This window comes from Ictidomys tridecemlineatus, chromosome 1 (assembly GCF_052094955.1).
Source record: "Ictidomys tridecemlineatus isolate mIctTri1 chromosome 1, mIctTri1.hap1, whole genome shotgun sequence".
Lineage (NCBI taxonomy): Eukaryota > Metazoa > Chordata > Mammalia > Rodentia > Sciuridae > Ictidomys > Ictidomys tridecemlineatus.
In genome coordinates, this window is record NC_135477.1 from 23,207,635 (window position 1) to 23,225,361 (window position 17,727).

At 41.0% G+C, this 17,727-nt stretch overlaps 1 protein-coding gene across 1 annotated transcript in view; it reads right to left on the reverse strand.

Annotated features, from left to right (window-relative positions):
• Cfap58 (cilia and flagella associated protein 58) overlaps positions 1–17,727 on the reverse strand; it is a 95,350-nt gene that overhangs the window by 61,168 nt on the left and 16,455 nt on the right. Inside the window, exons 8-11 of the mRNA XM_040272962.2 lie at positions 15,946–16,028; positions 11,680–11,871; positions 1,192–1,353; positions 385–531 (exon numbers count right to left, since the gene is read on the reverse strand). Coding sequence (XP_040128896.2) covers positions 385–531; positions 1,192–1,353; positions 11,680–11,871; positions 15,946–16,028 — 584 coding nt within the window. The remainder of the gene's footprint in view (positions 1–384; positions 532–1,191; positions 1,354–11,679; positions 11,872–15,945; positions 16,029–17,727) is intronic.

The following is a 17,727-nucleotide window of genomic DNA, read 5'->3' on the forward strand; positions in this document are numbered from 1 at the left end:
TATGGAGAATAAATTTTTTTTAAAAAATTTAAAGGCCCAGAGGAGCTGGGAAGGGCTGGGTGAGAGCACAGAGCTGGACCGGGACTGCAGATGGAAAATCCTGTGAGATCTGAGAGCTCAAGGACTTATTAGGCACCTGGGCATCTTCTCTTTCCATTGATGCAGGACAGCCAGCACAAACATGCTGTTCTGCCTCTGTGCCACTCCCTCCCTTGTTCCACTGCAAGCCCTGAAGCCTCCTGAGGATGGGTTGGGGAAACTGGCAGGGAAGACCATAGGCAGCCTGGGTGGTCATCCCTGCCCCTTGCTGCCTTCAGTAGGTGGGGACTGTCCCTAGTGGGTCAGTGGACCACTGGTCCACCGCGTCTCTTATAAGGTCTGTACCTTCAGTGTCTCCTTCTCCTTTTCTATTCGCTGCTGTTCCAGATTCAGCTTCACAAGCACAGACTCTTTGGCAGAGATTTCTTCTTTCAGCTGATCTACCTGATGGGTCATAATCTTTAACTTTCTCTTCATTTCTGTTATTTCATCCTAACAAAAAGAAAGGAGAAAGTGAATCAAATAAGCATCACCATCTCTATGGAAGTTCGAGACAAATTTCAGAGCTTCCCCTGGAAGCTCTCTCAAAACAAAGTTCTCCTGACCAATTACGATGGGCAATTCTTTTGTGTCTTCAATGCCCGTCAACCTCAAAGTACTTCATAGCAATGACTCAAAACAGTCTCATGAGACACATACAAAGTATACATAATGAGTATCTCAAACACACACACACACACACACACACACACACACACACAACCCTTTATTCCTCTCCTTATTAAAGGAACTGGAAGCACAACAAACATCATAGCTAAAATATTTCAAAGCAAAGCTCTGCAATTAAATGCAAGAGTGTGCTGCCGCCTCTGATTCTCGGTTGCCATTAGCAGTTTTAAAAATAACAAAGAGGAGAAAGGTAATCCTACAGAATAATTAAAAGGAGGACCATGATCTCCACATCCTATGAAGCTGTGTCATTTCCATTTCAAACCACCTGACAGTTCTGTATGAATCAGTCTTCTTTTCCCAGGTGAATTGCACAGGACTGCTTCTTAATCTCATCTTAACCCCTGCCACGAGGGCACCAGAACCTCTTTTAATCCAAGGTGGGCAAGAGTCAAAATGCAAGCACATGAATATGTTCTTTACCTGCGCTTCAACCAGGTTTTTGCTGTACAGGTTCCTGTCTGACCTCACAGCTTCATACAGGTTCTGTTGCTGTTTTAATTTAGTCTCCGATTCAGCTATTTTTTTCCTATAGTCAAAAATCTGCATTTCACGGATTTTTATGTCTTCCATGTTCATGAGGACCTGGAGGAAACAGAAGTATAGGAATATGCTTGAACAGCCCATCTGTGCTTACGGACATGGGACAAATAAAGTTCTTTTTTTGTTTTTTTTAATCTAAAGGTGGCTGGTAGAGATGCCAGTGATCAGAAAATCTGACTGCGACAATAATCACGGCAGCACAACACAGAAATTCCACCTGCTGATTAGGTGCAAGCATATATCTCATCTACACTGCCATTCTGCTCAATGATGAAGGTTTAACACAGTTATTCTGTGAACACAAGAAAGAAAAAAGATGGAAAAATTCTTTCAATTCTGGAAAGCCTCTCCTGACCACCCCACCCACCAAAAATGAAAAGAAAAAAAAAAAGCCACAGGTTTATACAGAGCTTAAGGGAAAGCACTAGGAAAGATAAGAGATAATTTAGCTGTTTGGCCACACAGGCTGCTTTATCACATCAACCACCAGAAAGAAAAGTGGCCTTTAGCCCTTGACAGCAATTGAAACCGTGTCCTGCCAATGTCAAGGCCCTTCCAGCAAGGGAACTCAGAGGACTTCATAAAAATGCAATCTATTGTGCACACAACATTTTTAGGAAAACGGGAAGCCAGCAGGACCACCTCCTTTTGGCAAGTATGAAAAATCAGGGCCTGAAATCCCGGCTTCAGTCAATTCCTCTCAACGTCAGCTCATAGAGTAGAAAGTACGACTCTCAGTTGCAGGTCCACAGAAATTCATTTTTTTTTTTTTAAAGGACAGACTTCTTTAAAAATTCCTTAAGAAAGCTCAGCCTGGTGGCACAGGCCTGTAATCCCTGAGGCAGGAGGAGCGTCAGTTCTAGTCCAGCCTCAGCAACTTAGCAAGACACCCTGTTTCAAAACAAAATAAAGAGGCCTAGGGTGTAGCTCAGTAGTACAGTACCCCTGGGTTCAACCCCCAGAAATGTCCCCCCCAAAACAAAATCCATTAAGAAGAAAAATGTTAGTGAAGAAAACATTGAATCAATGAAACTAATGTGCCTAATTAATGTTCAATGGCTAAAACACATAAGGAGAAAATTCTTATGGAGATTGCATGTCATTTTAGTGGATTTTTCTTAACTCATGGTTATAATTAGAGGAAACAGAGCAAGGTGACAGAGAATGGAAGAATGGGGACATACTTGAAGTAATAGCCCTAAAAGGTTCCTCAGAGGAAGTGACATTTTGTCTAGAAACTAAAGGTGGATAAGTACCATAGAAGTCTGTTGTTTAAAATATTTACCCTTTATGTCTTTATAGAAACATCTTCCAAAGTTTTTGTATAAATATTTAAGGAAGGATGGGATTCAATTTTAGTAAATGTCTTTCAATACATATCATTTTGTATTATTTTCTTATTGGAGCAATTAATTTGATATACTTACCAATATATTTTCCCTTTAAAAAAATCTTAGTTCCTTTATACATAATACAAATTCCATAATTTAAAATAAATTCATAAATGGGAAAAGTACATTTCTTTTATTTGCTTGGTTTTGCCTTTTCCCTTGAACTCCCATAACCACCCCTCTCCATATAGTATAACTAGGTTAACCATCTAATATGTGCCTTCCATATTTTTCTTTTGAGCTTTGCATATTTTATTCAGGCCTACAAATATAATAATAAAAACTCATATTCATCAGGTGCTTCTTCTGAACATGGCATTTTATGGGTATTAACTCATTTAATCGTTACAAAAAATCCTATGAAATGTGATGATTCCTATGAAATGTGATGATTCACCTCCCAATTTTGCAAGGACAGAAACTGAGGTAAAAATTAAAAAAAAAAAAAAAAGAAGAAGTAATATTCACCAAGTTGGTCAACGAGTAAGTATACAGCTGCAAGAATTTGTTTTTCTTTGTCTTTTGTTTTTCTTTGCTTTGGAGGTTTTGTTTTTTATTTTTAGGCAAATGGGATCTTGGAATACGTGTTTGCACTCTGCTTCTTAGATGTAATAATGCCTTGGAGAAATCATCTGAAATAGCTCCAGTCCATTCCCTTCTAAAGGTGCATAATGTCCCACAGTATGGGTGTGACACCCTCTCCTGGCTGTTTCTCTGTGACTATTCACTTGTTTCCACTTTTCTGCCACTTTGAACCAGGTCACAGGAAACACTTTGTACATGTGTTCTCCTTCACCTGTGCTTTTACCTCTGGGAGATGAATGCCCAGGAGTGGAATAGCTGGCTTGAAAAACATATATATTTTTAACTTTAACAATATTGTTAGATTGCTTTCCAAGATGGCAGTAACACTTTACATTTCCACACCGCCCGCAAGAGTTTTCTTAATAGAAAACTACCCTCTCAGTTTCAGGATAAACCCTCTTTGGTCATACTGCATAATTCTTTTAATGTACTATTAGATTTGGTCTGACACAATTTCATTTAGGATTCTGCATACATATTCCCAAGTGATATAGCCTATAGCTTTCTTTTTAGCTTTATTTGAATGTCAAGGTCTGTGCAGATTTCATAAAGTGAATGAAGCGTCTTTCTGTTTACACATTCACTCACTCACTCATTTGTTCACTCACTCAAAGAACATGTACTGAAGACCTTTCTTTTGCAGAAGCTGTAAAAGGACAGTTGTTACAAAGAGGAAAAGGACACACCTTCTACCCTCAGGCTCACCTCCAGTGAGTCTGCCAGGCACAGAAGGGTAATCAATGAATGGATACAACCAGTAATTCAGATATTCACATGGTGTTTTGGGAGAACCCAAAACTAGAAAATTAACAGGTAGTTTCTGAGGGTGGACCTATGCATCTTATCCAAGCAGTTAATATTAAAGATCTCCAACACTTGTGAAAACTACCTCTTCATTCTTAGCCCTCAACTATCCCAAGCAATGATTTAACATCAGTAAAGCAATGCTTATTGGTGTACCCCCAAATAACACATGACACAAAACATACAAGCAGCAGTTTTCTTGAATTCACACTCTCTCTCTCTCTCTCTCTCTCTCTCTCTCTCTCTCTCTCTCTCTCTCTCTCTCTCACACACACACACACACACACACACACACACACACACATAAATTATACCACTATAAGTTATATAGTTATCATCTTATGACAGGAGAATTATCTGATTCATACAAGTTTGAAGGAATTTAATTGTAAAGTAATTAGGCCCACAGTCAATGTTGAAGCTAATTATCTCTCAACTTTTCAGCGGCTTCCACAGGTATTGATTTGATTTTTTTTTTTTTCTTTTTGTTGGTACTGAGGATTGAACTCAGGGGCTCTTAATCCCTGAGCCACATCCCCAACCCTCTTTTATTTTTTATTTGAGACAGGGTTTTGGTAAGTTGCTGAGGCTGGCTTTGAAATCACAATTCTCCTGCCTCAGCCTCCTGAGCTGCTGGTATTATAGGTTGTGCACCACTGTGCCTGGCAGGTATTGATTTTTTTAAGTTTTCTACTTCTCTTTGAATTTGAAACACATGTTTTCAAGAGAATCATCAACTTTAACCAATTTTTAAATTTTTTGGAATTAGAGTTATATAAAATATTTTATAGCTTTTGCTATTATTGTTGTTGTTATTTTCTGTTATCATCTAATTGGTGTGGAAAGAAAATGGCCCAAGGTAAGAACACATGGACTCAGAGGTGAATGGCTTTGAATTGGTTGATGAGGAACTGGAAGGAAGAAGATTACAAAATCAAAGGTCTTGGGGGAAAATTTTTTTTTTAATTTTTTAGTTGTAGATGGACACAATATCTTTGTTTTATTTATTTAATTTTATGTGGTGCTGAGGATCGAACCCAGGGCCTCACATGTGCAAGGCAAGTGCTCTACCACTAAGTCACGACCCCAGTCCTGGAACCAAAATTTTTAAAAATCTTGTATCTTGTTCCGTCTTTCATCATTTCTTTAATCCACATCTTCAGAATCCTTAAAAATGAGTAGCAGACAGTCCTTTAATGTATCAACACTGGTAATTATGTTAAAAATAAATAAAAAGCCTAAATAAGGTGACCAACTCTGGATCTGTTGTTTGATTTTTTTTAAAGCACTATCTTAGCCTAAAATTTAGACTTTTTATGGAAAAGACATTGCCTTCTTTGGGGTCAGTGAAACGAATAGATGGAAAATACTTTGAACAGTGTCATCAGCATTCAGCATAGCAAGCAGCACATCAGAGGAGAGAAAAAATTGCTTGTTCAATCGTTTTGAGAGATGTTATAACAAGAATAATCCTTTGCACAGGCAGAATAATGCTCCAGAGAAAAAGATGGAGGCAAGGACATTTCTTTTTTGAGCATCCAACTAGCATGAGCCATCTTTTCTGCACACAACAGTGCACAAAATCACACACTTGTTTCTGGTTTCCTGAAGCTGAGGGTAACAAGAACCCATCATGATACCAAGAAGATAGAGGGAATTTAAGTGGCAAATGAAAAAAATTACAAGTATTGAAACTAAGGGGAAAGACAATTTTCGAGGCAATTTATTTCTAAGTGTCCGGACTCAATTTAGTTTGATGGAGATCATTCAAACCAACGGCACCCAGAAGTTCAAATCCTAAAAATTTAGAAAGCATGTAGGATGTTAAGTAGGGGTCAAATTCTTTATCAATAGACTGTCCCCTGTTAAAAGTGGTGCATCTGAGGCTGCAGGATTGTCAGGAGCTTAATTAATTGATGACACTTCCAAATACTTCAAACCAGCTCATGAGATAAATCATACTCCAATATAGGAAGTTTTATTACAGCCAGAGATCTCCTAGCATTTATAGACCCACTTGAAAGAGTCCAGAGACTGCTTACAGTGCAATATGTTAAAACAACCCACCAAGAGAAGTAAGAGTGAAATTAAAAAATCAGTTGGTGCTGGGGCTGGGGCTCATTGGTAGAGCACTTGCCTGGCACGTGTGAAGCACTGGGGTTGATCCTCAGCACCACATAAAAATAAATAATAAAAGTTTTGGAAAAAAAAAAAAACAGTTAATGCCCCTTGAGACTGTAGCACAGCCAAAACATTATCATAGAGAGTGAGGCTGGATAAGAAAGTAGGTCATTGAATTTGGAACCCTTTAACATAAATTTGATGAAATATCCGTACAGTGAACTTCTCTCGAAAGTTTTTCTGGCTCGAGGTCAATGGTATGAATGCTGACGATGCATTTACCTTCTTTTGGAAAACTCCTTCTTTTGGAAACAGAAAACACCTATGTGTGCCTATGCATGTGAAATTTTGAATGTCCCCAGTTTCCCTTGCTTCCAATATTTATCCTCTCTTTTAAATTTAGAGAAGCCTATCTATGTTTTGATTTGAGAGAAAGAATACACATTTGTGTCATCATGTAAGTATTTAGCATATGGTAATTGAGTCACTTACTAAATGTCAACAGACAATGGTGATAGGTCACATTACATCATACTATATAATACTATGCTGAACTAATCAATTTGATTTTCTAAGAATCAAATCCTGTTCTTCAGGAAAGTAGTTATGATGACACCAAAAGTTAAAAGTTGTGCATGTCCCCTTGCTGCCTTCTCCAGAGTGCTACCCGATTAAAGATGCTCTGCATAAAATTCCAATTAGCATCAAAGAAACAGGAGCTTTGTTTCCTTATGAAGATATCTATTTATAGACAATATTTCTGCGCTGAACATTCGCTTTCCTTGCTTATTTCTAGAAAGCACCATCCCACCTCACCCCATGCCCTGCCCCACAAAGCACAATAACATCTGTGGGGTTGAAGGAGCATGGCACAGTGGAGAACTTGACATCACCATGGGCCATCCTAGTTCTCATGGATTCCTCCAGCCTTCCCCTCCAGGAACCCCCACTGGTCAGCCTTCCAGAAGAGCCCAGCCCCTGCCTGATGCTGGTGTTTCCTTCCCCTGTCCTTCTGGCAGCCTTTCCCGTCTCCTCTCACCTCCTGCTCACCACCCCCACCTCTCCTCCTCACCCCTAGGACTTTTCTTACCTAACTTTGTTTTGCTGTGGTTGATGGGGCCATGACATTCCTACCAAAGCAAGGAAACCCTTGGTGGCAGGTTCCCTATTTACTCTCTTTGAGGAAAGCCAAACCTTTTCTCTGCATTTTCTTCTGTTAGGTTGAATCTCGTGAACTCACCAAGAGTGGGTTATGTTTTATTTACAAATAGCTCTTTCTCGGAGGGTTCAACTTAAAGGTCCTACCATGGATGTGTTTTATGAGTCAGGGCTTTTGCCTAGGGCTCTCAGAGACTGGTCTCTCTCTTTCTGGTTCTAAGGCATATTTCCCATAGGCTCCGTTAAGCTGTTCTTTCCTTTATTCATCCTTGAGCAACCTGGGAGTCTTTGCCATCTAAGAGCAATACCACCAAGGGTGGGTTTAGCTTGATCCAACTCCAGCAGAATCCACTCTCAAATCTACCACAGGAAACACAGTGAAGTGCAAGATCCCCGGTCCACCTCCCAATTTCTAGTATTCCTTCATTTAGAGAAATTGTGGGAGCCCATTCCAATTCCCTTTACTCTGAGCTGCTATAGCAAATGGATAACTGTCACTCCTAGGGTGCCCTCCATTTAAGGTGGCTTCTCTCCATCCTGTCACCCCCTCTAGGCCGTGCTCCTCAGAACACCCTTAGCCACAACGGTTCCCACACTTCCTGCTCACGTGCTCTCTGAGCTGGCTACGGTCCTGTCTAGTTGGGCACAAACAGTTGAATCATAGGAAGGTGGGACATGATGGCCAATTGCATGTGTCAACTTGACTAGCCACAAGGTGCCCAGATTAAACATCATTTCTGGGGGCATCTGTAAAGGGGAGGGGTTCCAGAGGAGATTCGCATTTTATTCAGTGGACTCAGTAAAGTAGATTACCCACCGCCATGTGGGTGGGCATCACCCAGTCCACTGGCGGGCTGAATGGATCAGAAGGGAGATGAGTGGGGAGCTCTCCCTACCTGCCTGCTTGAGCTAGGACACCTCATCTCAGCCTTGCTCGCCCTCCTACTGGGGTTCAATATGGGCTCCCCGGTTTTCAGGCCTCAGGCTCAGACGGATCTACACCACCAGCTTTCCTGGGCCTCCGGCTTGAAGAGGGCACAGCGGGGGGCTTCTCAGTCCCCATAATCACATGAACCAATCCTCCTATTTGTTCCATTTCCCTGAAGATCCCTGACTCAAGCACAGAGTGACACCTGACCCACGCTTAATACAGACCCCGAGCTGGGGAAGGGACAGATGGGGGGGGGGGACTCTGGAGCACCTTCCCACCTCTTCTCAGGTCGTCTCTTTGATGAAGAAAATGCAAGGGACCATGAGTGGAGCCCTAGGCTTTTCTCAATTCCTCTGCTGGCTTTCAAATTATCACCCATCTCTTACATTTCAACATCAGGCTTTATGTGGTCCAAGTGTTCGATGCTGTTAAAAACGTCTCATTTACACCTGCACCTTATTGACATTTTATAAGGAGTCGAAATAGCTCCATTCAAATGCCACTCTGAGGAATAACTCTGGATTATTTATCAAACAAATTGATTTATCATTTACCTAACACTTACTATGTGCTAAAGATTCTTCTAAGCACTTTACAAATGTTACTTCAATTAACCTTCACGACCACCTCAAAGACGTGTGCCTCCAACCCTTTTTGTGTGCATGCACACAAAATTGGGGTTAAATTATATATGATTAAGCTTACACTGTATTTCTCATATTCATGTTATGAACAAGTTCTCCACTTAAACATATTTTCAAACAATGATTATAAGCAACTTAATATTGCATCAAATAAATGTAGCACAATTTAACTTTAAAAAAAAAACATTGGGGCTGATTCCTGTTTCTGATGACTATAAATTATGCTTGGAAGAATATTCTTTTTTAAAACCTTTGCATTTCTTATTTTTTTCTCTTAGGTTTGGTTTTGATAACAGAAATTTACAGGTCAAAAGAATAAACTTGGAACAATGTATACTCATTTTAGAAGTAAATGAAAATGTCAGTTTCATTATTCCTCAATGTCCTACAAATAGAAAATATGAAAGAGACCTTTTTATTTGCAGGAATGCAGGGATATGTGTGTGTGTGTGTGTGTGTGTGTGTGTGTGGTGTGTGTGTCTGTCTGTGTTGGTGTGTGTGGATGGTAAAAAAAAGAAAGATGGAGAGGGGGCAAAAAGTCCTTCGTAAGAAGTCCAGAGATGACATCAGTTGCTGCAGCAAATGGTAGACGGTGTCAGGGGCTAAGGAAAAGATAGAACTATTGTAGTGGATTAGCAATATTGTAAGAACTTGTGCTTAAATTGTTCTGGTGTCCACTTCAACACCAGAAATTGTGAAAAACAGTTAACAGCAAAACTTGGTACCAGGACCTCTCCTTTACAAGGAAGCAGGGGGAAAAACATGCAGTCCTGTATTCCAACTAGTAGCAGCATTCTTTTTACCCATCCTCATCCACCCATTTGTTTAATAAACACTTGTTTAGTGCCTACTGTGTGCCAAGATGTTAGAAATAAAGAAATGAGGAAATTAAATTTATTGAGCTCAAGAGCCGATCATAAAGCAGAGGGAACAAAAACTAAGCAACTACTTTGGAGGTTGGTAGGTGCTAATCCAGAGACATTGGCAAACACATCAAATAAGCAGTGACCAGCTGTCCCCAGAGAGTCAAAGGAGGCTTGCTGAGCACTTGAGTTAGGTCTTGAGGGATGACTAGGAGTTTGCCATGTAGAAAAGGGGAAAAAGGACTTTCAGGGAGAGCTTGGAGCTCTGTCCCATATTCAGAGTGCCCTACCTACTGTGCCACATATGAGCTACAGGTATGTGCCTAAATATTAGTCCACTCCACCCACAGGACAGCCATATGGGACTGGCAGTTGGCATCCCTGGGCTCGTCCCTCTGTCTCTGAACAATCCCCTACTCCCATGAACCACAGACAGACATGAAATTTTCTTCATGTGCTGTGATACGAAAAATGTTAGGAACATAGCCCCAGGGAGCCAAGAGGTGACAGAGCTTGGCAGGGTAGCAGAGTAAGCCTGGAGTAAAGGGGACACAAAGCAGGGCTGCAGCTGACCCTCATGGGATATTAACATGAGCAAAAAAAAAAAAATAGACCTTTGTTGCTGTAACCTAATGTAAGCCAATGTCCTGGTCCAAGCTCTGGAACAGGAAGACCACAAGCTCTCTAGGAGTCACTACATCAATCAATGGGGCTTATCAGATGATTAAGTAAGAAGCAAATACATTGTCCTCTAATGGCTCCTAATCAGAACTGCAAGAGTCTTCTGGGAATCTTGGACCAGTTCTTCTGGAGCCAGACAGAGCACAGGTACCAGCGCCCCCCCAAGAAGCTTCTGTAAATGTCTGCCCAGCATTTGTTCAGCCTGAGTGGTAAGACATTGATTTCCTATCACTAAAGCTTGTTCCTCCCTTTCTTCGTGTCTGTAATTCAAATGCCGGCCATCCCCTGTCATCTTTGAGATTTCACTCCAAAAGACAAAACAAAGCTTAAATGCAAAAGCTTTGGCAGAATGCACTGTGGATTTCACTGGAGAGAAGAAGAGAGAGCTCACCATGCACAGCAGAGGTTTTGGTAGGGGGGACATACTGCTCACATGAGTCTTTTCCCCACAATCTCTTCTCAGCCTCACAGCTCTAACCCTCACTACTCCCCAGTCCCCGCAACCCCATCTCCAGACCTCTGCCTGGAACATCTAGGAGTTTGGAGGGTACTAGTTAATCGACTCAGGCACGACACCCGACATGTGCTAGGACAGCTGGTTAAAGCGAAACTCACATCCTGAAGTCCTTGTCATCCATATGGCCTTGAGCCTTCTCCCTTAAGGAGTTGAAGAGAAAAGGAGTTCTAGAACTCAGTTACCGCGTGTGCATCTCTACCCGTGGGGGGATTTTACAATCCCAATGTTACTAAGATAAAAATGGCCCTTGAAAATGTGGCCCACCTGGCTGATGCCAGTCATCACTGGGGTCTCAATTGGAGCCAGGAGACGAGAGTTCCCTGGCAGGTGGGGAGTGAGAAGAGAGGGTTGAGAGATGATGCTGCTGGCAGCCCTGGGACTGGGGACCCACTCGGGGTGGCTGCACAGGAGGACAACAGGAAGGAGGCAGACGCCCACAGGATGGGGGGGGGCGTGGAGGGCCGAGGCGGGAGGACACCAAGCACAGCACTTGTCCATTTCAAAATCTGGCCCAGGAGGGCTCCGGGGTGGCTTTGATTCTGTCCACGTCCCTCCTCTTACAAGTGCGTGCAGGCCACGGCAGAAAGCTGAGCAACCGGTCCCCGCCGGGACCAGAGCTGCGGAGGGAGAACGCCCCGCGCCCCCGCTCGCCCCGCGGTGCCCCGGGGCTCACCTTTTGGGTCAGGTCGCTGGCCTCGTTGATGTAGCGGTCGCGCTCCTTCTCCAGCTGGAAGATGATCTTCCTCTGCTTCTGGGCCTCGTCCTTGTAGCTCTGGATCTCCTCCTCCAGGTTCCTCTTGGTCTGCTCGTGGAGTTTCACCAGGTCTATCTGCTTCTGGGTGGCGTTGACCGCCTTGAGCATGTTCTGAAACCGGGACAGCCAAGCAGCCAGTCACTCGTGACGTCTGAGGATTCCGTTCGCCTCCTACCTCATCCCTGAAGTGATTAGATGCCTTGTCCCTGGTATGAGTGAAATAATCATATTCTCTAGGGACGATAAAGAGCCTACTGTGTTAATTTGGCCCAAGGCACTTGAAATACTCCTACAGATGCAGCAGGCTCTATGTTGCTCCTATTTTAAGGGGAGAAGCAAAGACTGAGGGTTAAGCTACTTGTCTGCAAGTTCATGTCACAGGGACGTGGCTCAGCCAGCCATAGCTGGCTGATCCCCAAGTCTATGCTTTTAACCCTCCATCACAGCTCCAGTCTGTATCTAGCGAGGTTACAACAATTGAACCCAATCATGCAACTCAGACTTTGACCGTGAAGGGGCTGGGCGGGCAATTAGGTTGTGGGGTTGTGACTCAGCGGTAGAACGCTTGCCTAGCACCTGTGAGGCCCTGAGTTTGATCCTCAGCACCACATAAAGTTAAATAAATAAAATAAAGAAATTGTGTTCAGCTACAACTAAAAAATAAATACTTTTAAAAGTTAAAAAAAAAAATGCACATGCTGGCCGGGTATGGTGGCGCAGGCCTATAATCTGAGCAGCTCAGGAGGCTGAGGCAGAAGGAGTTCAAAGCCAGCCTCAGTAAAAAACAAGGCGCTAAGCAACTCGGTGAGATATTGTCTCTAAATAAAATACAAAATAGGGCTGGGGATGTGGCTCAGTGGTTGAGTGCCCCTGAGTTCAATCCCGGGTACCAAAAAAAAAAAAAATGCAGATGCATAGAATTAACAATTTCACTCCTAGGTATATCCCTAAAAGAAATGAAAGCAAAAACTTGTGCATGAATGCTCATATTAGCACAATTTACAAAAATAAAAAGATGGAAATAACCCAAATATCAATCAACTAATGAATATAAACAAAAGATGGTATGTCCACACAATGGAATATTATTTGGCCATAAAAAGGAATGAAATATTGATGCAAACTACAACATTTTATAAAACCTGAGAACATTGTTCTGAGTGAAAGATGACAGAAACAAAAGGTCACAGAGTGCATGATTCCAGTTACAGAACTATCCAAAGGAGTCGAATTTATAGAAACAAAAAGCAGACCAGTGTTGCTAGGGGTGGGAGGATGGGGAATAGGGTCTTTTTTTGGGGGGGGGGGGGAATGATGAGAATGTTCTGGAACCAGATAATGATGATGATGATGATGGCAAAATACTGTGAAAGTACTAAAATGTATTAAATGTCACTAATAATAAATGTTGTTAGTATATTTTACCACAATAAAAAATTATATATAGAATATAATTATATATATATGTACATATATATATATATATTTTTTTTTTTTAAACATGGATGTCCATGTCCCAGCTCTAGCATTTCTGATTTGGTAGATCTAGAGTGGAACCCAGGCACCTACTTTTTTTTTTTTTTATTGGTTGTTCAAAGCATTACAAAGCTCTTGACATATCATATTTCATACATTTGATTCAAGTGGGTTATGAACTCCCATTTTTTACCCCGTATACAGACTGCAGAATCACATCGGTTACACATCCACATTTAGGCACCTACATTTTTAGGGGGGAAAGTTATGTGCTGATCTCCAGTACTGAAATGGAAACATGCCCCGGGGGTCCCCAATATCCTCTAATGTGGAGTGAACAGCCGTGCATCCCAGCAGCCATGCTCAACAGGAGGGTCCTCCTCCTGGGAAGGGGACATGGGGGAGGTGCAGAGAAAGGGAGGGCCAGACAGAGTCGAAAACAGGGAAGACGTGATCCACACAGGATACAGAGGTGTGTGGAAATGTCACGGTGAAACCCATTAATTTGTACAATTAATATCAGTTAATGGATGAAAGAAAGGAGGGAGGGAGGGAGGAAAAAAGGAAGGGTGGGTTCATCACACTAGCCACAACTGAATGTCCCTGCCAGGGACTTTTGAAATAGAGCCTTCATTAGTCTCTCTCTCTCTCTCTCTCTCTGCGCGCTCCTGTGTCTGTATGGTGCTGGGGATCAGACCCAGTGCCTGTGCCTCTTAGGCAGACAATCTACCACTGAGCCACACCCTTAGTCCTAGGCCTTCTCTGTAGAAGAGGGAAAATTGGCAGCTGTTGGTCATGGCCATATGGACTGGCAAACAGAGAGACAGTCTTCCCTGGGAGGAAGCAGGAACTCTGCAGGAAGTCTAGTAGTGGAGAGAGAAGCCTTTCTTCCCAAGAATTGGTTTCAGGCCAGGATCCAATCATTTCCTGAGGCCCCTATATCCCGAAGCATCTTACAGTTCCTTCTCAAATCTGTAGCTAACCCAGACTTGCAGCTAGGTCCAAAATCCACTCCCCTCTAAACAGGTCAAATACCCACCCATAAAACGTTGGTTGTGTAATGACATAGAAAACAGAAAAGGTCAACTTTGTTTGCAGGTGTTTGATAGACATTTATTCTGTAAAAGACAGACACTTTGACACAACAATGAAAGAACCACAAAATCTCCATGTTGCTGCCTATCAAAACCATGTCATTCATTCTTTCAGTGAAGATAGCATTTCAAATCAGTGAGGAAAGAATTTTATTATCAATACAGGTTGATTGCATACCTGCAGAGCCCAGTGCTAAGATTACAATGGCCAGGAAAAATAATTAGAAAATATACCCTTCCCTAAAGGAGGAACCAACATTAATTAAAGCAAACAAATTAATGTAAAACTGCTATTGTGCTATATGTCCTGTTGTGACATAAAACCTATTAGTTGTTTACCAATATATAAAAAATAAAATGAATTAAATGTTGTGCATGTTAAAAATTAATTTAAAAGCTGGTTATAGTGGTGCACACTTGTAATCCCAGCAACTCGGGAGGCTGAGGCAGGAGGAACACAAGTTTGGGGGCAGCCTCAGCAATTTAGCGAGATCAAAGGCAACTTATCAACACCCTGTCTCAAAATAAAAAATAAAAAGGACTGATGAGGTAACTCAGTGGTAAAGCACCCACAAAGTGTGATCCTCAGTGCGAAAAACAAAAATAATTAATTTAGAAATCTAAATCCAATAGTATGATTAATATGTATACGTATTTAGTTTAACGGAATAATTTCCAAGATAATAGGAGGAAAGAATTGGAATGATTTTCTTAATGAGTGCCTAGCATGGAAAGAAGCAATCTCCTGCTGTTTCCGGAGATTTCCTCAGTAGTCTACTTTAAGGGGAAGCATAGTTTGTTTGGTTCACATTTATTCAATTCTGGGAAACCTAAAGGAAAGGAATGATTCAAGTCAGAGTGAACAAAGGCTACTTCTACTGTGATGAGATCCCACTGTCCTGGTCACCCCTCCACACCTGTGGCTTCCCAGGAAACCCTTGGGCAGGAAAGTCTGCCCTAAATCCTTGAAAGTAGTCCATCTAAATGACTGTCAGTGGCCTCCTCTGGAAGGAAGGAAGAGAGGGCGCTGCCTTCAGTGGACAGCCTCCAGGTCTTTAGGCTTCCCCAACCCCTCAGCTCTGGAACTCTACAACAACCACAAGAGACCGGAGGGACAAGGCCCCCAAACAAAAACCTACAACAATCCAGCAAGGATAGATGGAGGAGAGGTTAGACTTTTTCTGTAACTGTCTGCCATTTTCATCCCTAAGCCTTCAAAGTAAAAATCTAATTAGTCCTTGCACTGATAATTTTTGGATTAGCCTAAATTGTAGATTATAGATATTAAACTCAGAAATTTTGATCAACGGCTTAAGATGCCAAATAACACACCAGTAATGAAAGCAGAATCTGCAAAACACTCTGAAATCCCCGCTGGTTTATATGCTAATTCTCCAAAGTCCCTTTGTGCTCTCCCCTGATAATGCAGTTTCCATTCAGGGCCAGAGAACGGTAGACTGTGAGCAGCTGCTTAGGGGGAAATTGAGCACTATTATTTAGTCTAATCTACCTTTGTTTGCCTCAGAGTTTTCTTTCCCCATTCAACTGGTTGCAGGCAGATATAATAGCACTAAAGAAAGACATTTATTCGCCATTGTTACTGTAACAAACTCACCTTATTTAGTATTTCCCTCTCTCTCAGAAGCTCATCCATGGCTTTCTTATCAAGTTCTGCTTGTTTCTTTGAAGCCTCCACCTCTAAATCGCCAGGGAGAAAAATAATAACAAATGCAGGGTCAGCTTCAGAGAGAATCTGCCAAAGTCGTACAAAAACTGCTTTATGTGTTTGTCGGTAGCTATAAAACCACTATTAGTTGAGTGATATGTGATCTTCATTTTAACTCAGTGAGGAGTCATCCCCCCACACACACTAAAAAGAAAAAAAATTGAGGCTTAGACAGATTAAGCCAGATGAGAAGATTCTCAGCCAAGAGGTGACAGGGTTAAGATGAGAAGCTTGGCTTCTCTGACTTCAAAAAGTCCTTGCTCTTTAAATCGTTTTTTATTATATCAGTAAGTAGAAATACAGATAAACAAAGGGGAAAAAATATAATTCAACCAGAATCTACTTAAGATTTTGGAATTTCACTTTTTCCTATGAAAATATGCATGTAAATGTAAACAAATATACAAACACACACGCTGAAAGGGAACCATACTAGACATGTTATTTTGTAGCTTGCTATTATAATTAACAAATATAAGCTAAATGCCTCTCTTTATTATTCACATGCATTACACTTTTTAATAACTCCATGGTTTTTCATTACATAATAAAATGCATAATTTATTTTGCCAAGCCTCCATTTTAAAATTTAAGTTGTTGTTTTTTTGGTTTTTGTTGTTTTTAATGGTTATAACCAATGACCTTGTTAAAGTTCTTGTTCATTTGCTCCTCTAATGGAGGAAGTCCTGGATTTTTTTAAAATTTCTTCTTTATATGTAGATGGACACAGTACCTTTATTTTATTTAGTTATATGTGGTGCTGAGGATGGAACCCAGTCCTGATACATGCTAGGCAAGCGCTCTACCACTGAGCTATAACCGTAGCCCTTGGATTTTTTTCTTTTTAAGATATTTCTCTCTGACTGCCAAATTTCTTCTAGAAAATTAATAGCAATTTAAATAGACACCTAACACCACTAGGTATTATCATTCTCTTTGATCTTTGACAGTGTGATAGATTGTTTTTAAAACCAGTATGTTGTCAGGCACAGTGAGTTACACCTATAATCCCAGAGTCTGAGGCAGGAGGATTGCAAATTTGAGGCAAGCCTCTGCAACTTAGCATGATAAGCAATTTATTGAGACCCTGTCTCAAATTAAAAAAATTAAAAGACCTAGCTCAGTGGTTAAGTACCCCAGGGCTCAATCCACAGTACCAAAAAAAAAAAAAAGCCAGTATGTCAGTATTTCACTTACATTACATTTCTGTGATGGATACTAAAGTTGATCATTTTTTCACATTTAATAACTACTTGTTTATATTTCTGCTTTTTCTTATTTCCCACATTTTCTCTAACAGTTTTTTCTCATGAAATTGCTTATCTTTCTATGGATTTTTAAGAGCTCTTTATATACAATAAAGATATAAATCCTTTGACAATGTTTTGTTCAATTTGCCTTTATTTATACAGTCTTTTGCTAAAGTGATTTTTTTTTATTTTCTTCTTTTATTTTCTTTTTGGTACCAGGGATTAAATCCAGAGACATGCACCGCTGTGCCTGGCTAAACAGAAATTTTTATTTCATTGAATCACTCATCTTGGTTTTTATGGTCTCAACATCTGGTATTAACTTTTTTTTTCCAAAAAAGTAGCTGTTTGCCATGCATACATTTTCAAAGTTATCCATATGGCATGATTAGTACAAAATACACGACCTTATCTCTGATAA